Source organism: Elephas maximus, chromosome 3 (assembly GCF_024166365.1).
Source record: "Elephas maximus indicus isolate mEleMax1 chromosome 3, mEleMax1 primary haplotype, whole genome shotgun sequence".
NCBI lineage: Eukaryota > Metazoa > Chordata > Mammalia > Proboscidea > Elephantidae > Elephas > Elephas maximus.
Window position 1 is genome coordinate 16,349,375 of NC_064821.1, and position 23,658 is coordinate 16,373,032.

Sequence of the window (23,658 nt, forward strand, 5' to 3'; positions counted from 1 at the left end):
TCAAGTCTAATCATAAAAATAGAATAATCAAGATCATGTGATATTCTCATAAACACATACAGACCAATGGAATACATTAAAAATTCCAGAATAGACCCACACAACTTATTTCTGAGGAATCAAGGGAGAAAAAATTGTCTTTTCAGTATGGTGCTGCAACAGTTGAATATTTATATGTGACAAGAATACCTTTGATCCACACCTTGCAGTACACGTAAATATTAACTCAAAATTTATAATAAAGCAGAAACCACAACCTAAACTATAAAACTACATGAAGAAAGCATGTGACTCTGGATTTCTTGGTACCGCAGGAAAGCACAACGCACAAAAGAAAACAAGGTAGTATGTTGGAGTTCATAAAAATTAAAGACTTCAGTCCAAACCCTTCAGTAAATAACCGTGGTTCAGGCTGATGGAAATAGTGTGAATGGGGACTGTGCTATGACAGATACAAATTTCTCCCTTCTGTCTTGAAGAGGGTAGGAAGAAAATGGGAAAAGGAAGGAAGGAGAAGGACAAAGAAGGAATGGAACATTCAGAATTCATTAATTTGTATTTCTGCAGTTCTTGTGCTCATGGTAGAGAACTCTCAGGGGGATGAAAGAGAAACACACAATCACATACACCTACACATACACTCTCATGTACACACTCACACATACAACAATGAACTTACTGAGGACATCTCCATTCGTTTTTTGGCCCGAGCCAAAAAGAGAGTCGATGTATTTCTGGTCCTCCTGCCAAAGGCAGAGGGGGAAAAACCCGCCCAGCACCAGGTCCCTATCACTATAGACACTGGCCTTAGGGAAACTAAAACACTCAGCATAATCCAGACTGCATACAGTGGGTAAATGCAGCAGAAATAGGATCAGATACACCAGAGAGAACGACATGGCAGGGTCTGTCCTGCTTAAAGACACAGCCCTGTTTCTAAAGGGAGCCCAGGAGATCAAGGAGCTGGGGGTGATAGTAGACTCATTCCTCGGCTGGGAAGATCTCTTCCTGTGTAGGCACAGGATAAGCCCACTATAGTCCCTCCCTCATCCTGTGGAAATACAGGGAGACATGCGCCAGGCTGAGGCCCAGAAGAAGGGCATAGCTAGAAGAAGCTATGAACAGAAAGGGGAGATTTCTACGGGCTTCATGGTGCTGAGACTTCACCCTCCTGACACAATGATCACAGCAGCTTCAACTCCCCTTCTTTTCCCTGCTTCACTCAGTCCCCTTCAGGAGCTCTGGGGATAACCCTGCCCTGAGGCTCTGCACCTGTACCCCACACACACACCTGGTGAAAAACAACGTGAAAAACATGTTTTGTGACTCTCCTTTTCCTTTAACCTCTAGGATTCCATCAGGTTCTATGGTCAACAAGGCTTCGGGGACCACCTCATCCTGAGACAGATGGTTCTGCAAATCTCTGCATGTCCCTGCAAGGAGCTGGGGTGACTGTGACAGAACACATCTCTGAGGGATTTGTCAGGGTTAGAAGGAGTCAGTGTTTTAATCAGCAACTGGCCTTGTAGCGTAATTGCATCTGATGCTTTGGCATAAACCATTGATGGTGATGACCTGTGCATCCACAGAAAGCACTCACCACCATGTCAGAGCAACACTCACAGGTCCACATACCCTCCTGGCAGAAAGGGGTGTCATGATTACAGTGCAGTAGGATATGTCCCAGGGAAGAACAGAGGCAGCCCCTTGCACCAAATTGACCTACCTCTTCCTCAGTCTGGTGACAAGTGCTGTGCCCACTGACCTGGGCTCCCTGATAATTCTGGCACCATGTCCTCATTTTTTTTTACTTGGTTTAACATGTCCCAACTAAGAGGAACCCTACTCTTGACCCACATTTCTCTCCTCTTTTCATGCCACTTTCCCTCCCCTCGGTTTCTTTATGTGAATACTCTTTCTTTGGCACTCCAAGTCTGGAAGCCTGATGCAGAGGAGGAAGAACAGCCTATATTTCAAGGAAAGTGTCTCCAGAAGATGCTTATAACAGACAATGCAGCTCATTAAATTCTTCTCATGGTACATCCAGATTTACAATGGGGCACATCGATTTCTAGTTGAAATGTGTCATTGTTTCAAAGCCATGGCTGATTTTTGCCCATTTTTATTCTATAGGTTCCTGTAAGAGCACAACTGTTTATTGTTCAACACTGTATGTCCTCAGAGGGTGTCAGAAGTGGCTAAGCTGGGATCAAAGCTCATTTTTAGATGATTTCAGGTGGTTTTGCAACACCAGTGTATACAGACACATGTCATCATTTAATTTGCTTTGAGCAACATTTTTTCTTCTGTAAGCCTATAAATACTCCTACCTTCCTTCAAAACTCAGATCAAATGACTCCTTATTTTTGTAGACTTCCCTGGCTTCATCTATCATTCACTGAATTATTCCTCTTCCCTCCTTCCCAAAATACATGTTGGATTCCTAACCCCTGTATCTTTTGGATGTAATCCTGTTTGTAAATAAAGTTTCTTTGTATGTTAATGAGACCATTTGGATGTAGGGTATGTCCAAAATTCAATCACTTCTGAGTTATAAGGGGCCACATAGAGAAGGAAGCATTAATGGGAGAAAAATAGCTACCACGTGAAGATCATCAAGGAACTCAGGAATTCAGGGGCAGATGCTGAAAGAGACAAGGATCTTCCCCTAGAACCAACAGAGAGAGAGCCTTCCTCTAGAGCTCACACCCTAAGTTCAGACTTCTAGCATCCTAAACTGTGAGAAAATAAGTTTCTGTTCTTTGAGAACATTCACTTGTGGCATTTCCATTAAAGCAGCACTAGGAAACTACACCACCATTCCAGGCAAAATCATGCGCTCTATCATCTCGTTATTCAAAACATCAGATATTACATCACTGATCATACTGTACTGAATTGATTTGATTATCTGCTTATTTTCCCCATGAAACTAAGTTCTTTCATGATCAGACCAAGTTATCTTTATAAATATGGTCTTACATCACAGGTTGTCTTTGGCAAATGCCAGTGGATGCTGTCTCTTACCACCATAGTGCCTGTTTCTACAGAAGAGGATCTTACTTCATTCATTATTAGTCTCTTCCACTGAACTCTGGTTTCCGAAAAAAGCTAGAACCAGTTCTGTGTCCAGATCACCACTATAACCATGGTGTCCAACACACACACACACACACACACACACACAGACACACACAACTCTACCACATTTAAGTAGATTTCAACTCCTAGTGACCCTGTAGGACAGAGTAGAAATGCCCCACAGGGTTTCCAAAACCATAAATCTTTATGGAAGCAGGCTGCCACATCTTTCCCCTATGGAGCGGCTGCTGGCTTTGAACCACCTACCTTTCCTGTGGAAGCTGACTGCTTAATCACTGCCCTATGAGGGCTCTTAGTGTCCAAAACAGTGATCAACAAACATTGTTGAATGAATGAATGATGGACTGGGACTCGTTCATGAAAGCCTTGATGTGATGGCAAATCTAAGATGGGAGTAGTCGATGGATTACGAGCCATTACTGAGAGAAAACAGGTTGTACAGGAAGGAATTATGGTTCAGGAGAAACAAGCAGAGAAAGAGAGACAGTTGTTGGGCAACAGAAAAAACCTGACCAAGTTTCTGGATTAATCAGGTCAAAGAGATCAAAAGATATCCTCCTCTAAGTCTCATCTTTATCTACTTGTCCTAAGCATGCCAGCCTGGCCATGTCTCAACAAGGCTTACTTTCAGTGGGACATTTCCCATTAAGGGCATTACTGAGTCCACCAAAGTTGACCCGCATGTCCTTAAATGGTAGCTTCTCTAATTACTTCAAGTGGTGATGGACATTGCTTTGGTAGCAATGCTGTGAACTACATAATAACTCAAAACATTCTAGGTTTGTCTGAGTGATGTGGCATTGCAGAGGTGAAAATAATTTATTCCTGAGTGAAGTGTATTCCTTCTCCTGGTCTTTAGGTCATCCTCCTTGTTCACCTCCTTCACTTCACCAATATTTTTTAGAGACTGAAAATGAGCTAAGCAGAATGCCTTACCCCTGCCCTTCAACTGGGGAAAGGCTACCCACAGGCCACTCTATTCCAACTCATGCAACTAAGCCTCCAATGAATGCTGTGTAATGACCACCATTTTCTCCCTACAGAGTTTGACTCCAGTGTGCTACCAACCAAGTGCTGCTCTATAGTTTAGGCTACTTGAGTACTCATCAAGACCCCCTTTTTTTTAACCTATGCAGATCCTCTAGATTGTGTCATATACCAAATTCTTGTCTAGACATTTGAGAACAATCATATCTTTGTGCTTCCTGCCATGGCTTGCTGCTTTCAGCCCCATCACCTCTTACATTTCTTCTGGGAAAAGTCTCCTTAGTGACTCTGCGGCCTGTTTGGGATCCCACCTCCACCTGAACCCCACAATGCCTGGTTTGGGGAGTATAGTGATATTTTGCTGGGGCTATTTTCATTTTTGTTTTTTAATTGTGGTTTTGGCAAAGAACATTGACTATATCACAGACTGCCTGAAAAACAAACAAATCCATCTTAGAAGAAATACAACCAGAATGTTCCTTAGAAGGGAGGAGGGTGAGACTTAGGCTCAATTACTTTAGGCATGCCATTAGGAAAGAACAATTGCTAGAAAAGAACATCATAGTTGGTAAAGTAGAGGGTCAGTGAAAACAAGGATAAGCCTCCCTGAGATGGACTGACACATTACTCTCAACAATGGTCTCAAACATATCAAAGATCATGTATATAGTACACCACTAGGGAAGATTTTGTTCTGCTATAGATTAAGTTGCGATGACCTGGAGCCAATGAAATAGCAGCTAACAACAATAACATCTTCATGTTCCTAGCTCGAATAAGATCAATTAATACAACTATTATTCAAATCTTAAAGGTACAAAGTATAATTTCTTGAAGAATTATCTGTAAAATTGCCCAGGATTGATGAACTGTGGAAAGATTAGATGAAATCATTGTTATTGCTTTCAGAAGCTAAACAAAACAATGATTTCTTGAAAGACAAATTACCAAAAAAAAAAAAAAGAGAAGAGAAAAGAGGGAAAGGGAATGATATCTATAAAGAGATGGCTGAAATCTGTAACCTCGAGTGTTTACATTGTATCTAAACATAATAAGGACTTAGACCATTAACAATTAAGATTTTTTATGGTCTATGGGGGAAACCTTGATGGTGTAGTGGTTAAGAGCTACACCTGCTAACCAAAAGGTCGGCAATTCAAATCCACCAGGTGCTCCTTGAAAACTCTATGGGTTAGTTCTACTCTGTCCTGTAGGGCTGCTATGAATGGGAATCGATGGCAATGGGTTTGTTTGTTTTGGTTTTTTTTTTTTGGGTTTATGGAGGATAATCAAATATAAACTTAAAAAAGTCAATCCATTAAATCATTCAGTGTACTCACTCTAATGTTTCATGAATAATTAAACCCAAATTAAAACACGCACAGACACACACACATAACTATAGCATATATGAACCCGATTCTTCCCATGGGCAATTGTCTTAGTCATCTAACTAAAACCAAAACCCACTGCTGTTGAGTTGATTCTGGCTTATAATGACCCTTTAGGATACAGTAGAGCTGCCCCACAGAGTTTCCAAGGAGCCCCTAGTGGATTTGAACTGCCAACCTTTTGGTTAGCAGCCATAGCTTTTCCTCACTAGGCCACCAGGGTTTCCCTTAGTCATCTACTGCTGCTCTGACAGAAATACCACAAGTGGGTGGTTTTAACAAAGAGAACGTTATTTTCTCACAGTTTAGTAGGCTACAAGTACAAATCTAGGGCATCAGCTCCAGGGAAAGGCTTTTTGTCTCTGTCTGCTCTGGAGGAAGGCCCTTGCCATCAATCATTCTATGGTCAAGAAGCTTCTCCACACAGAGCCCCAGATCTAAAGTATGCGTTCTGTTCCTGGCACTGCTTTCTTGGTGGTATGAGGTCCCCCTGTCTATCTGCTACATTCTCTCTTTTATATTTCAAAAGAGATTGGCTTAAGACACGATCTAGAGATGGGGCCAAGATGGCAGAGTAGTTAGACACTTCCTGTGGTCCCTCTTACACCAAAGACCCAACAAAAACAAGTGAATTGATTATATACGACAATCTAGAAGCCCTGCCTCCACGTGTCTGTCAGTTTGTCATACTGTGGGAATTGATGGAATATCAATTGAGATGTTTCAACAAACAGATGCAGCGCTGTTTGTTGAAACATCTCAATTGATATTCCATCAATTCCCACAGTATGACAAACTGACAGAAAAAGTGTTGAAGAGCAAAGATGTCACCCTGAAGACTAAGGTGCGCCTGACCCAAGCCATGGTATTTTCAATCACATCATATGCATGTGAAAGCTGGACAATGAATAAGGAAGACTCAATAAGAATTAACACCTTTGAATTGTGGTGTTGGTGAAGGATAGTGAATATACCATGGACAGCCAGAAGTACAAACAAATCTGTCTTGGAAGAAGTACAGCCAGAATGCTCCTTAGAGGCAAGGATGGCGAGACTGCGTCTTACATACTTTGGACATGTTGTCAGGAGGGATCAGTCCCTGGAGAAGGACATCATGCTTGGCAGAGTACAGGGTCAGAGGAAAGAGGAAGACCCTCAACAAGGTGGATTGACACAGTGGCTGCAACGAGCTCCAGCATAACAACGATTGTAAGGATGGCGCAGGACCGGGCAGTGTTTCGTTCTGTTGTGCACAGGGTCGCTATGAGTCGGAACCAACTCAACGGCACCTGACAAAAACAACAGAAGCCCTGAACATCAAAGGTAAACTTGAGGAACTGGACTGAGTGGCAGGCGGTGGGAGAGACATCTCAGAAGCAATGAGGAGTTGCCAGACCTGACCTGGTCAGAACTGGCACCCTGCAGGCTGGATCACCTGGCATGTGCAGTGAGGCAAGCAGTGGTCCACGGGACACATTTTCCACATCGGGAGAGACTGAGCAGTGGAGAGTTTACTCAAGCCTTCAGAGCCAGTGAAAAGCGATACCCAATAGGCAAAAGATAAGTATATGAGTCCAACGTACCACATGGCTCAAAAAAACACCCCCTTTGGGAACAACCTCTCTCCCATTTACCTGTACCCTCCATGCTCTGCTGGTGATTGCCAACTCCCCTGGGCCAGAAGTAGGACCCATCGTTTGCCCTGAGCCATTCTCCCATCTAAGGAAAGGAAACAAATTAACATGAAAAAAATAATCTGCCAGCTCCCCTAAGCCCGGAACTCAAGGAAAGCATGGTCCCTTTGCCTAGGCACAGGCATAAGGGGTACACCGACTTTGAATTCCTTTCACTCCTGCAGTCTTGTATGAGCTATTTTAACAGCATAGGCCCTCATTACCACAGTACAACAGGATATATACCTGAAGCCTATTTTCAGCTGTATCAGCTATAAAGTGGGATGGCAGATCTGTGACATTAAGAATGGTCCTCCACTTGAGACTATGTTGGCATCTCCTGCCTGGAGGGGAGAAGAGAGGGTGGAGGGGGTTAGAAGCTGGTGAAAAGGACACGAAAAGAGAGAGTGGAGGGAGAGAGCAGGCTGTCTTATTAGGGGGAGAGTAACTGGGAGTGTGTAGCAAGGTGTATATGAGTTTTTGTGTGAGAGACTGACTTGATTTGTAAATTTTCACTTAAAGCACCATAAAAATTATTTAAAAAAAAAAAAAAGAATGGTCCTCACCTACCCACATCAGGGGCCTGAGGACTAGTGGCTCTACACACACCACCTAGCCTCCTGTGACAACGGTCCAGGAATAAGTTGTGCCTTCCAGTCCTTATGCCAACAGCATTGGGTACCCATAGTCCAGCTACAAAACCCACCCACCTACGTGCTCTAGGGAAGAGGGATACGCTTTCCTCCCACACACTCAGAGGCAGCTGTCAGCCCCCTATCTTGCTTAGTGCATGACCCCACACTGCAGCCAGGTGCCTGTGCCTACTCCAATAAAATCTGCCCATCTAGGTCTGTACGTGAGAGCATGAACCACACACTTCGCGACTGACTACCTGGACACCTGAGCTGAATCCATACAGGAAAGGTAAATTAACTCCTGGGCTCTTATACCTAATAATAGTTCTAACCACCTGGTGACACGATGTGACCTTCAAAGGTGCCAATAATCAAATTAGCTCACATGACCAGCCTATTTTGGTAGATCAAAAACAAAGCAAAAAGCTAGGACACAGTAAGCAAACATAAAATAATAGAATAACTTATTAATAGCTTGGAGACAACAGTCAATATCAAATCAATATCAAATATTAAGTTTTAATACCATAGATATACCATATATCCAGTATATATAAATATATACAGTATAACTAGTAAGCACAGCATGCACAGACTTACGGTAACCAAGGTACTCATGGGCTTAACTGTGTTTGTTTACCAATCTGTAGTGAACAATTTCACATGCAATTCACCATACAGGTAACAACAACAAAGAAGATATTTAAGATCCATAACTACCATTATGAAAAATTAAATTGACACCTTATTATCAAGACCTAAATAATTATCTTCAGCATTTATAAAAATTTTATTTCAAAAGCCTTGTTTTGTTCTTGTTAGGTGGCATCAAATCAATAATGATTCAAGCAACCAACTGAGGTCTGCAGAACTTTGGAACTGAATCAAGGTGGGATTTACCTCAATGGTATAACTTTCATCTAGACAGATTCTGTCTCTGAGATCCTATAAATGGGATATTATTGCTGATGTCAGATGGGTCCTCCCTGAAAGCAGAGAATACCAGAAAGACTTCTACCTGTGTTTTATAGACTGCACAAAGGCATTCAACTGTGTGGACCATAACAAATTATGGCTAATATTTGGAAGAATGGGAATTCCAGAACACTTAACTGCTTATGAAGAGCCTGTATTAGATCAAGAGGCAGTCATTCAAACAGGACAAGGGGATACTTCATGGTTTAAAGTCAGGAAAGGTGTGTGACAGGGTTGTATCCTTTCACCATACCTATTCAATCTGTATGCTGAGCAAATAATACCAGAAGCTGGACTATAGGAAGAAGAATAGAGCATTAGGATTGGAGGAACTCTCATTAACAACCTGCATAATCCAGATGACACAACCTTGCTTGCTGAAAGTGAACAGGACTTGAAACCCCTATTGATGAAGATCAAAGACCACAGCCTTCAATATGGATTACACCTCAACGGAAAGAAAACAAAATCCTCACAGCTGGACCAATAAACAACATTATGATAAATGGAGAAAAGGTTGAGGTTGTCAAGGATTTCATTTTACTTGGATCCACAATCAACACCCACGGAAGCAGCAGTCAAGAAATCAAGACTCATTGCATTGGGAAAATGGGCTGCAAAAGACCTCTTTAAAGTGTTAAAAGCAAAGATACCACTTTAGGGACTTAGGCGTGCCTGAACCAAGCCATGGTGTTTTCAGTTTCCTCATATGCATGCAAAAGGTGGACGATGAATAAGGACGACTGAGGAAGAACTGATACATGTGAATTGTGGCCTTGGCAAAGAATACTAAATATATATACCATGGACTGCCAAAAGAAGGAACAAATCTGTCTCAGAAGAACTACAGCCAGAATGCTCCTTAAAAGCAAGGATGGCGAGAGTACATCTCACCTACTTTGGCCATATTATCATGAGGTACCAGTCCCTAGAGAAGGACAGCATGCTTGGTAAAGTAGAGGGTAAGCAAAAAAAAAAAAAAAAGGAAGCCCAAGAAAGAAGTGGATTGACAGAGTGGCTGCAACAATGGGCCCAAGCATAGCAAGGACTGGGCAGTGTTTCATTCTGTTTTGCATATGGTCGTTTTGGGTGGGAACATACTTGATGGCACCTAAGAACAACGACATAAGTGGGAGGTGCATCAATGCATCGAAAAATGTAAGATGTTCTCTCCTAGGGACCCAAGTAAGCAGTGCACACGCATCTTTAGAAACCATTTTGGAAAGGTGTGTGTGTATCACAAAACATGATCTAGTTTTTATGGGAGCTGGAAGTCAAATAGTAAGCACGTCTTTTTTTTTTTTTCTAAACCCTTGTTGTTGTTGTTTTTGTTAGGTGCCCTCAAGTTGGTTCCAATTCATAGTGACCTTATACACAACAGAACAAAAAACTGCCCAGTCCTGCAGCACCCTTACAAATGTTGTTATGCTTGAGCTCATTGTTGCAGCCACTGTGTCAATCCACCTTATTGAGGGTCTTCCTCTTTTCTGCTGACCCTGTACTTTACCAAGCATGATGTCCTTCTCCAGGGACTGATACCTCCTGACAACATGTTCAAAGTATGTAAGATGCAGTCTTGAAATCCTTGCTTCTAGGGAGCATTCTGGTTGTACTTCTTCCAAGACAGATTTGTTCATTCTTTTGGCAGTCCATGGTATATTCACTATTCTTTGCCAACACCACAATTCAAAGGTGTTAATTCTTATTCAGTCTTCCTTATTCATTGTACAGCTTTTACAAGCATATGATGTGATTGAAAATACCATGGCTTGGGTCAGGCACACCTTAGTTTTTAAGGTGACATCTTTGTTCTTCAAAACTTTCAAGAGGTCCTTGACATCAGATTTACCCAATGCGTCTTTTGATTTCTTGACTGCTGCTTCCATGGTTGTTGATTGTGAAGCCAAGTAAAATGAAATCCTTGACAACTTCAAGCTTTTCTCCGCTTATCATGGTGTTGCTCATTGGTCCAGTTGTGAGGATTTTTGTTTTCTTCATGTTGAGGTGTAATCCATACTGAAGGCTGTGGTCTCTGATTTTCATTAGTAAGTGCTTCAAGTCCTTTTCACTTTTGGCAAGCAAGGTTGTGTCATCTGCATAACACAGGTTGTTAATGAGTCTTCCTCCAATCCTGATGTCCTGTTCTTCTTCATATAGTCTAGCTTCTCAGACTATGTGCTCAGCATACAGACTGAATAGGTATGGTGAAAGAATACAACCCTGACACACACCTTTCCTGCCTTTAAACCAATCAGTAACCCCTTGTTCTGTCTGAACAACTGCCTCTTGATCTATGGAAAGTTTCTTCATGAGCACAATCAAGTGTTCTGGGATTCCCATTCTTCTCAATGTTGTCCACAATTTGTTATGATCCACACAGTCTAATGCCTTTGCATAGTCAATAAAACAGGTAAACATCCTTCTGGTATTCTCTGCTTTCAGCCAAGATCCATCTGACATCAGCAGTGATATCCCTAGTTCCACGTCCTCTTCTGAAACCGGCCTGAATTTCTGGCAGTTCCCTGCCGATATACTGCTGCAGCCGTTTTTGAATGAGCTTCAGCAAAATTTTACTCGCGTGTGATATTAATGATATTGTTGTATAATTTCCACATTCAGTTGGATCACCTTTCTTGGGAATAGGCATAAATATGGATCTCTTCCAGTCAGTTGGCCAGGAAGCTGTCTTCCATATTTCTTGGCATAGACGAGTGAGCGCTGCCAGCACTCCATCCATTTGTTGAAACATCTCAATTGATGTTGCACCAATTCCTGGAGCCTCGTTTTTCACCAATGCCTTCAGAGCAGCTTGGACTTCTTCCTTCAGTACCATCGGTTCCTGATCATAGGCTACCTCTCGAAATGGTTGAACATCGACTAATTCTTTTTGGTATAATGACTCTCTGTATTTCTTCCATCATCTTTTGATGCTTCCTGAATCATTTAGTATTTTCCCCATGGAATCCTTCACTATTGCAACTTGAGTCTTCAATTTTTTCTTGAGTTCTATCGGCTTGAGAAATGCCGAGTGTGTTTTTCCCTTTTGGTTTTCCATCTCCAGCTCTTTGCACATGTCATTATAATACTTTACTTTGTCTTCTTGAGACAACCTTTGAAATCTTCTGTTCAGTTCTTTTACTTCATCAATTCTTCCTTTTGATTTAGCTCCTTGACATCTGAGAGCAAGTTTCAGAGCCGCCTCTGAGTTCCATCTTGGTCTTTTCTTTCTTTCCTGTCTTTCCAATGACCTCTTGCTTTTTTCATGGATGATGTCCTTGATATCATTCCACAACTTGTCTGGTCTTCAGTCACCAGTGTTCAAGGCATCAAATCTATCCTTCAGATGGTCTCTAAATTCAGGTGAGATATACTCAAGGGCATATTTTGGCTCTCAGGGATTTGCTCAGATTTTCTTCAGTTTCAGCTTGAACTTGCAGATGAGCAGTTGATGGTCTGTTCCACAGTCGGCCCCTGGCCTTGTTCTGACTGATGATATTGAGCTCTTCCGACATCTCTTTCCATAGATGTAGTCAGTTTGATTTCTGTGTGTTCTATCTGGTGAGGTCCATGTGTATAGTTGCTGTTTATATTGGTGAAAGAAGGTATGTGCAATGAAGAAGTCATTGGTCTTGAAAATTCTATCATTCGATCTCTGGCACTGTTTCTATCACCAAGGCCATATTATCCAACTACTGATCCTTCTTCTTTGTTTCCAACTTTTGCATTCCAATCACCAGTAATTATCAATGCATCTTGATTACATGTTCGATCAATTTCAGACTGCAGCAGCTGATAAAAATCTTCTATAAAGTGCTAAAAAGCAAAGATGCCAGTTTAAGGACTAAGGTGCACCTTACCGAGTCATGCTGTTTTTAGTCACCTCATAGGCATGTGAGAGCTGGAAAACACATAAGACTGAAGAACTGATGCCTTTGAATTATGGGATTGGCAAATAATATTGAATGCACCATGATTTTCAGTGGAATGAACAATTCTGTTTTGGAAGAAGTGCAGCCAGAATGCTCATTAGAAGAGATAATACCAAGACTTTGCATTGGTACTTTTGACACGTTATCAGGAGGAATCAGTCCCTGGTGAAGGCAGTCATGCTTGGAAAACTAGAGGGTTTTCAAAAAAGAGGAAGTTGCTCAATAAAATGGATTAACACAGTGGATGCAACAATGGGATGCAGCATAGCAATGACTGTGAGCATTATACAGCACTGGGCAGTGTTTTCTTCTGTTGTACATCAGATTGCCATGAGTCAGAGCCGACTCAATGACACCTAACAACAACAACAACAGAGATTAGGATTTTTGACATGTCAAACTTGATATATCTATTAAACTTTCATGTGGAGAATCTATGAATTTGGAGTGATCTTGTTTGGAGACATGCATTATGGAAACTCCAGGCTAGACTTAAAAAAAAAAGAATATTTTTTTTTTTAGGCTAGACATATAATTTTAAATCCTTGAGACAATATAACATCACCTAAGATTTAAGCTAATTTAAATTTATTCATTCAACAAAAATTTTTTGCACTTTTCTTCTGTTTCAGAGATTTTTTTAGGCAGAGGAGATATTAAGATTTAAGAAGACAAGGCAGCAGCCTCCATGGTATTTTCTATTTAGGTCTTTTGGAAAAGTACAATTTCTTGTTTGATTTACCATCAAGAATTGATATCTTTGAACTGAGGTGTTGGTGAAGTACATTGAATATACCATGGATTGCTAAAAGAATGAACAAAGCTGTCTTGGAAGAAGTACAACCAGAATGCTCCTTAGAAGCAAGGATGGTGAGACAACGTGTCACATACTTTGGACATGTTATCAGCTGGGATCAGTCCCAGGAGAAGGACATCATGCTCAGTAAAGTAGAAGGTCAGCAAAAAAGAGGAAGACCTCAGTGACATAGATTGACACAGTGGCTACAACAACGGGCTCAAGCATAACAATGATTGTGAGGATAGTGCAGGATCTGGCATTGATTTCTTCAGTTGTACATAGGGTCGCTGTGAGTCAGAACCAACCTGATGGCACCTAACAACAACAAAAGCATACAGAAAAGAAAGTACAAACTCTAATCTCATATAGTAATTGTGAGAATGCAGTATTGTATGGAATTTCATGTTATTGTTGTTGTTGTTAGGTGGCATCGAGACTATTCTCACTCACAGTGACTTTATGTACAACAGAACAAAACACTGCCCGGTTACTACTATAGAATTTCATCTTGCTAGTTTTGGAAACCCTGGTCGCATAGTGGTTAAGACCTATGGCTGGTAAGCAAAAGGTCGGCAGCTTGAATCCACCAAGTGTTCCTTGGAAATTCTATGGGGCAGTTCTACTCTGAATTGGAATCAACTAGACAGCAATGGGTAGTATAGAATTTCATGTTACTACTATAGAATTTTGGTGGTGTCCTGAGATGCCTGACAGAGTAAGTTTAGAATACAAGAGATGAGAATTCTTTAATTCAAAGATTTGGAAACATTTTCTAGTCAAGGCCCAGGTGGTAAATATGTCATGCTCTGCAGGACAGGTGTTCTCTGTGACAATGACACAGCTCTGCTTTTCCAGCAGGAAAGCAGCCATGGATAACACATACACCAATGTGCATGGCTGAGTTCCAATAAAACTTTATTTACCAAAACAGGTAAAGGGCCAGGTTAGGTGCTCCAACTATAATGTGCATTTTGAAGGTAGTACTGATGAAAGAGTGTCTTTAAAAAATGGTCAAAATCAACAAATGGTAATATGGGAGTTAGAGCTGATGGCCAGGATGATGAGCAGGTTCCCAGTGAAGGTAACCGGGCATGAGGACAGAAACAGCCCAAAGAGAATGAGCTGAATCTCTAACTTGGCTAAAAATCTGAAAAGAATAAATTCTAAACACTTGTTTGATTTACTGATTCCATGTGGATGAAACACCTACCAGGATAGAAGCAAGGAACCATTCAATTTTCAGCAAACCAACAACACAGAAATGTTGTCTTTCATTGGAAGTGGAGGAATTAATAAAGTACTACCTTTGCCTACTTCAGTTCAGTTGGGGAGTGAGTTCTACACAGTAACATTGTATCATTTGCTGCCTCTTCTATCTGCAAACCTAAACACAGACTCAAAATGTACCCTCTCAAGGACAAGCAGGATCAGTATCACCTGGGAACTTCTTAAGAATGCTGTAGCCCAGACCCACCCAGACTTGCAGAATCAGAAACTGCATTTTTAACAAGCTTTTGGGATCTTCATTTGCTGATGCGGCAGGACTCAAAATGAGAAGAAACAGCTGAAAATACCCATTAATAATCTGAAAGTGGAATGCGTGAAGTATGAATCTAGGAAAATTGCAAGTTGTGAAAAAGGAAATGGAACTCATAAATATCAATATCCTAGAATATAATGAGCTGAAATGGATTGGTATTGGGCATTTTGAATCAGATAATCATATGGTCCACGATGCTGAAAATGACAAATTGAAGAGGAATGGTGTAGCGTTCATCATCAAAAAGAATATCTCAGGAACTATCTTGAAGTACAATGCTGCCAGTGATAGGATATTTTCCATACGCCTACAAGAAAGGCTAGCTAATACACAACTATTATGCAGATTTACACACCAACCACAAAGGCCAAAGATGAAGAAATTGAAGATTTTTTCCAACTTCTGAGTTTGAAACTGATTGAACATGGAATCAAAATGCATTGATAGTTACTGGCAATTGGAATGCAGAAGTTGGAAACAAAGAAGGATTGGTAGTTGGAAAATATGGCTTGGTGATAAAAATGATTCCAGAGTTCAAACAATAGGATTTTGCAAGACCAAGGAATTATTCATTGCAAATACCTTTCCTCAACCACATAAATGGTGGCTAAACACGTGGACCTCACTGGATGGAACACACAGGAATCAAATTGACTACATCTGTGGGAAGAACTCACAACCCAGTGCAACAGAAAAACTCAGTATCCTCAGTCAGAACAAGGTCAGGGACCTACTCTGCAACAATCAATTGCTCAGATACAAGCTCAAGTTGAAGTTGAAGAAAATTTCAACAAGTCCATAAGAGCTAAAGTACAACCTTGATATCTCGCCTAAATTTAGAGATCAACTCAAGAATAGATTTGATGCATTGAACACTAATGACCAGAGACTAGATGAATTCTGGAATGACTTCAAAGACATCATACATGAAGAAAGCAAGAGATCATTAAATAGACGGGAAAGAAAAGACCAAAGTGGATGTCAGAAGAGACTCTAAAAGTTGCTCTTGAATGTAGTGTAGCTAAAGCGAAAGACAGAAATGATTAAGTAAAAGAGTTGAAGAGAATATTTCAGACAGCAGCTTGAGAAGACACAGTAAAATATTATAATGAAATGTGCAAAGACCTGCATTTAGAAAATCAAAACAGAAGAACATGCTTGCCATTTCTCAAGCTGAAAGAACTGAAGAAAAAAGTCAAGCCTCAAGTTGCAATATTGAAGGATTTGAAGGAGAAAATATTGAGCAATGCAGGAAGCATCAAAAGAAGACGGAGGGAATACACAGTCACTGTACCAAAAGAATTGGTCGACCTTCAGCCATTCAGGAGGTAGCATGTGATCAAGAACCCATGGCACTGAAAGAAGAGGTTCGAACCACACTGAAGGCATTGACCAAAAAGAAGGTTTCAGAGATTTATGCAATACCAATTGGGATATTTCAACAAATGGATGTAGCACTGGAAGTGCTCGCTCATCTATGCGAAGAAATTTGGAAGGCAGCAACCTGACCAACCTATGGGAAGAGGTCCACATTTGCACCCATTCCAAAGAAAGGAGGCCGGATAAAATGCAGAAATTATCCATCAATATCATAAATACGACACACAGGTAAAATTTTCCTGTAGATTATTCAAAAGCGGTTACAACAGTACATTAACAATAGGCTCAAATATAGCAATGATTGTGAGGATGGCGAAGGATCAGTGTTTCCTTCGGTTGTACACAGGGTCGGTATGAGCTGAAATCGACTAAAGGCATCTAACAACAACAACAATCTTTCGGTAGGTATCATACTGCACTTCGCTGCTACACAAAATTTTGGCTGTTTCCTGTGCAGCAGAAAAACATAGCAGTCTAGTCCTCTAAAGGTTACGGCTTTGGAAACCCTATGGGAAAGTTCTACTCTGACCTATACTGTCAAGTATGAGTCAGAATCCACTCGATGACAATGGGTTTCGTTGTTTGTTTTATATCAGTTTTTAGACAAACTTTAAGTAATTCTACTGAAGTTAATTATGAGAAAATATTTCAAGAAATTCAACTGAAAAATATACCTATTGCTGTCAAATTGAATTGGACTCATACTGACCCTGCTGTAGAGTGTAGAACCCTCCTATAGGGTTTTCAAGGTTGTAAATCTTTATAGAAGCAGATTTCTGCATCTTTCTCCCATGGAGTGGCTGGTTGGTTCAAATTGCCAACCTTTTGATTAACAGTCAAGCACTTTAACCACTGCACCACCAGGACTTCCTATCTTGTTTTAGGGTATTTTGTTTAAGATCTGAATTTTTGTACAGGCACATAAACACAAACTTTAAAAAGTAACTAAAAACTAGTTAGAAAAAGTACAATGAAATATATCAAAATAAACTTCCAAAATCAGGAAATAGTAAATAATAAAGATAAAAGGATAACTAATGAAATTAAAACAAGAAAGCTATAGATTTGATAACTCCAAGAGGCATTCTTTGGCAAAAGCAAACTTCGGACAAGTGTAATCTAAAAACTAATATGAGAAATCAGAATGCAGGGAATTAGTTTTGAGATAGTGGCTGTGATCATGCACGTGGAGAACATGTAATCATGTCTGTCTCGATGGGAAAAATTCTGAAAACCTCAAGATAGTTCTTTTCTTTTAGGGAAATATAACTAACCACAGTTGACTTAAAGAAAAGTAGAGCACATCCATAGTCTAGGAAATAACTGACTAATCAACAAAGACTCACCTCCAAACAAGGTCCTTGCTGGGAGTCTCTGTGGCACACGACATAGAAATTCCCACTAAAATTGTAAAGAATATAAGGATGCATGATATGGTCACTATCCAGTACAGTAGTCTGGAGTTTCATACTATGCAATAACACAAGAAAAATAAATTAGAGTCTTAATGTTGGAAAGGCAAAATGATCTCTTGCAGATGATGATTTATAACTGAAAGATGGTGGATATCAACTGAAAAGTTATTTAAAGTAATGACTTATTTTTTAGTTGTGTGTTTGGACAGCAATTAAATGAACTAAAATCATTAGATTTCATATGTGCTGCACTGATCAGGTAGGAAAGGACATTTGAATCAGAATACTAAAAAAATAGAAACAGGGTCTGGCATATTAGGGATACTCAGTATCTGACAACTCTATTCTACTCATTGAGAGCTATGTTCCTGGTATGAAAGACATTGCATCTTTTCATGCATTATGTCATTTCATCTTCCCCACAAACCTATGAAATAGGAAGTTTTATTATACTTCATGTAGAGATAGTATTTGCTTACAGTGAATATTTGTTGAATGAAGAAATGGACTCATAAATGAAGTCGTGAACACACGAGATCGCACTTATGAAAAATGAGGGAATAAAATAAAGAGGAGAAGCTAGCTCTTGCTAACAAAATTAAAAAAAAAAAAACAACACTGTGGTTCCAGCTGATCAGGACACAAAGCCCTTCACTGAAATTGTGGATGAGAAAAACCCAGAATAGGAGTTAAGAAAACATGAAATGCATGAATGGAACAACCCCACCCTAAAAGAATGGGCTTTCCTCTCTCTTTGCATTCTTCTTGTCTTCTGAGAGTTAAACCAAAGCCCTCTGCCATGAGCCGATTCTCACTCATGTTGACCCTATGTGTTTCTTATAGAGTAGAATTCCTCCATAGAGTTTTCTATTACGAAAGCAGATCACCAGGCCTTTCTTCCATGGTGTGCTAGGAGGGTTCAAACCATCAAACTTTAGGTTAGTTGTTATCGTTGTTATGTGCCATCAAGTTGGATTCAACTCATAGTGACCCTATGCGTAAGAGAACGAAACAGTGCCCGACCCTGTGCTATCCTCAAAATAGTTACTACGCTTGAGCTCATTGTTGCAGCCACCGTGTCACTCCATCTCGTTGAGGGTCTTCCTCTTTTTTGATGACCTTCTGCTCTACCAAGCATGATGTCCTTCTCCAGACACTGATCCCGCCTGATGACAAGTCCAAAGTATATGAGATGTAGTCCCGGCATCCTTGCTTCTAAAGAGCATTCTGGTTGTAATTCTTCCAAGACAGATTTGTTCATTCTTTCAGCAGTCCATGGTATATTCAATATTCTTCACCAAAACCACAATTCGAAGGCCTCAATTCTTCTGTCTTCCTTATTCCTTGTCCAGCTTTCCCATGCACATGAGTCAGTCGAAAACAACATGGCTTGGGTCAGGCGCACGTTAGCCCTCAAGGTGACATCTTCATTTTTCAACACTTTAAAGACGTGTTTTGCAGCAGATTTTCCAATGCAATGTGTCTCTTGATTTCTTCACTGCTGCTTCCATGGGTGTTGATTATGCACCCAAGTAAAGTGAAATCCTTGACAAACTCAGTCTTTTCTCCATTTGGTATGATGTTGCTCATTGCTTCAGTTTTGAGGATTTTTGTTTTTTTTATGTTGACGTGTAATCCTACTGAAGGCTGTGGTCTTTGATCTTCATTAATAAGTGCTTCAAGTCCTCTTCACTTTTAGCAAGCAAGGTTGTGTCATCCGTATAATGCAGGTTGTTCATGAATCCTCCTCCAATCCTGATGCCCCATTCCTCTTCATCGAGTCCAGTTTTTCAGATTATATGCTCAGCACACACATAGTATAGGTATAGTGAAGGGATACAACCCTGACGCATACCTTTCCTGACTTTAAACCATTCAGTATCCCCTTATTCTGTTCAAACAACTGCCTCCCTTTCCATGTATAGATTCCTCATGAGCAAAATTAAGTGTTCCGGAATTCCTACTCTCTGCAAAGTCATCCATAATTTCTTATGATCCACACAGTCGAATGCCTTAGCATAGTCAATAAAACACAAGTAAACATCTATCTGGTATTCTATGGTTTCAGCCAGGATCCATTGGATGTAGTCGAGTGCAAACCTTTTGTACCGCCCAAGGACCTTTTTGGGAGTTATTGCTCAACAAATACCTCCCTCCATACTTTTGGTCCAGCATTTCACAAATTTTCTTTCATTTTTGCCCCCTAATGAGCCTTTAGAGGCATTTTCCCTCTTAATCACCAACCTACAAACTCTTGCAATTTTAATTCCACAAATATAGTGTATGCCTGTTTAGGTACTGTGGCCCTTTAGAAGGCCACAAACCATTGTAATGGCTCATATGTTTTCACACTCCCAAGAACCTATTTCTATCACCTAGGTGGTGGTATCACCCCCCTTGAGAATACATGGTCTAGGCACAGCAGTTATTTGTCTCTTTAAGCTTTTCTGGATTGCATCCTACAAGGTTACTTTCCTCCCTGGCTGCTTTTGGTGAGAACAGAAGGGTATGAGGTGGACCAGGCATGGTTATCTGGACCAGAGTGATGTCTATGGGAGGCACAAGTGAGTTCATTTCCAACCTGGGAGTGGCGAGCTGCAGACAAAGGGAACGGGCTAGTATCCGCTGTTTCTAGGGCTTCAGCACTCGAAATACTATTCCTGCTCGTCAAATAGTATTTTTCTAGTGTTCCTAACGTCTCAGACGGATTTAGCTTACAGGGAGGAAAAGAACCTAAACAGATAGGAATTTTGCTTGTCATTTAGTTCCCATGGTATAAATCTGGGCCAACATTTGAATCCACAACCACAGGGAGTCTTTACCTTAGAAAGAACATTTCTTTAAGTTTGGACCTCTACTCTGCAGAATGCCCCTGAGAAACGCTGCCTGAACATCTTAGCTGGAGTTTCTCCACACTCAAAGGGAAGGAGGCATGCATTGGTTCAAGACTCATTGAAATCCTGTTGCCTTCACTCAGAGACATGGAGGTTCCACCCGAGCATATCCAGGCTCCCCTGGGACATCCCATGAGCATCCCTACGACATCTCTTCTAGCCACTGAGGGTAGATCCAAGAAACAGGGGAATCACTGCAGGTGGAGAGACAAACAGAAAGCTAACTGATGGGTTTCACTGCAGATCTCTTGGGGCATCTCCCACTTCCACATGTGGCCACCCATCAATGATCTGTTGTCATTATAAAAGTGGGGGATAGAGATTATTTTTTTCTTATCCAATTCATATAAGACTAGTACATAAAATATTCAAAACTCCCCAGGAAATACAAAGTACTGGCCATTGCAATCATTTGGTTTGGAGATCAAAGGATTCATAACAACTGGTTAATTAAAGCCATGAAACTCAGAGTAATAATAGAGTGACTGCAGGGCATCTCTCAGTCTGCACTCCTAGGGAGTTAGGATATTCTTGCCAGTCATTTGGATATTGCTGTTTAGCCCCATCAAGGTTCCTGCTTCAGAACACGTGACTACCTGGGCCAGGATATAATGTCCCTGTCTCCTCCCTTTTTCCCTAGAGTGACACTTACTGTGTGTGATGCCTTTAGCCTCCACTAGGAATCATTTCAAGAATATTCAAATTCATGATTGGATTACTTGTAGGGAATTGGCTGAAGACATTGCTCATTATATTATATTATACAGTGTAATGTTTCTATGAGAATCAGGGACACTTTTTTTTTTAAGGAGGCAGGGTCATGCTTCCATTACAGAATTAGTATGTTTTAATGTTATGGATACTGTGAATCTTATAACTGATGGTTGTAGCATAGATTCCCTACCCAACATACATATTCTCTTTTTTACTAACAGAAACCCAATTTTATAGGGAGTTGGTTAGATATGCCTTGGGTGGTACAAACAGTTGAGACCTAGGCTACTAAACAAAAAGTTGGCGGTTTGAATCCACTCGGATTCTCTTCAGAAGAAAGGCTGTCCATCTACATCTGAAAGGTCACAACCATTGAAAACCCTACAGAGCAAAGATAATTGAACAGGTGACAACTGGTTACATATGCCTTGCTGAAGTACCACACTTCCACTTGTAATTATGGGTAGTCAGTGGTATAGAAGGGAAGGTTTGGGATGGGAATATTGGAATGCTCTTTAGAAACATTTCCCCTTTTCCGTCTTCTTCTTACCCCCAGTTTGTACATGACAACTGGAATCTAGAAGCCATCATATATACAAAAACCACACATTGTGAATGGCAGAGCAGAAATATAGACTAGTGCTTGCACTCATGTTAACCTGGAGCTATTATGTTGGACCCTTCTTTTATGGAATAAGAAAATAAACTCCTTTTGTGTTTAAAGTACTTTTAATTGAGTTTTTCCATTTATATAGCCAAATCTTATGCTAACACTACAAACACAGTCTTTTGTCTTCACTGGAATATACACAGCCAAATCAGGCACCTAATGTTGGCACCTGTGTGAGATATTATGATATGAATTTTGTTTACTTTGTCATTTCTCCCTTCATTTTATGTTTCCTTTCTTTTCTTTTGACCCAATGTTTCTCTTCTTCTATACGTTTAAAACATTTTCCTTTGTCTTATGTAATTGTGTAGACTTTCTAAAAATTCTTGTTGGAACGTATCATGTGAATGATAAATAAATGGTGTTTTTCAAATGACACTAGACAATAGATTCTAGACATTGACACATTGTATCTGTCATACCACGAGCTTCCTCTGAGGTCCTTGTACTCACTGTTGTGCTGATGAAGAAGCAGGTTCCTAGTATGTAAAGAATATTTATACAGTCCATCAGCTACTATGTGGAAAGGGCTGAATTAGAACTCACCCTTGTCTGATTCCAAGTCAGGGCCTTCCTCACTGAGCAGCGCTGCCTCCTGTAGTCAGTGCTTGACAAATAAGAGGAGGTGCTAAGGTTGAACCAGAGCAGAATCCTGAGAGCTGAACAGCCTGAGGGGAGAGTAAATATTTCTGCTCAAAGAGCAGATTGTTCTCTGAGATGGAAGCAAGAAGGAAAGGGAACCAGAGAGAATGGGCTCTGAGAAGCCCCTTCAGAGTAGGGACCTGGACGGTATAGAATTTGAATCAATACCATTTCACTATGTCATCACCCTGACTGTTCCCCAGAAGACATGGTTCATAAAAGCTTTCCTTCCCCTGAAATCCATTCCCACAGAACCCATGCCCACAGAACTCCCTGGAGTTCTCTGGCTTCTCCATGGCATCACCCCACAGACCGGGCTACACTGGCCCTTTCTCCTTTGAACAACGGGTACAGGCTAGGCAGGGAGGTGGTGTCCAGTGCTGGGTCTCAGGAGTGGATGGACCTTTCAGCGGAGGACTACAAATGAGGGGGATCTTAGCCTGTGGCCGGTGTGTTGCAGTTGAGCAGCACAGGGAGAATTTAAAGCTTTGGGGGCTCAGAGGCAGATTTCTCAGAAGTTCTCAAAAAATACATTGTTTAATTGTTACTCCATTCTCCAGGACTCCACTCCTTGGAGGCCATGGGACCATAAAGAAAGAAAACTTTACTGCCAGTTCGGTCCCATGGCTTCAGCTTTGGCACCAGATGCAGATTCCCTCACTGCCAATGGACCCAGCTGTCCTGAAAGAGAATTTCCCTACCCAAGAATATGACATCTCATGTACGGCACATCATAAGGACCACTGATGAAAACCTAAAAACAGATTTTTCCTTAGAACCTCCAGAAAGGAAGGCAGACGTCTTGATTTTTAGCTCAGTGGGACTCATTTTGGACATCTGTCTTCCAGAACTTAAAGATAATAAATTTATGTTGGTTTAGGTCACTAGTTTATGGTAATTTTTTATAGCAGC

At 40.8% G+C, this 23,658-nt stretch overlaps 1 protein-coding gene across 1 annotated transcript in view; it reads right to left on the reverse strand.

Moving 5' to 3' along the window:
* The window catches only part of LOC126070925 (vomeronasal type-2 receptor 26-like), a 43,973-nt gene extending 20,931 nt beyond the window's left edge, over nt 1-23,042 (reverse strand). The window contains 1 exon segment of the mRNA XM_049875253.1: nt 22,915-23,042. Coding sequence (XP_049731210.1) covers nt 22,915-23,042 — 128 coding nt within the window.
* Between the last annotated feature and the right edge of the window lie 616 nt (nt 23,043-23,658).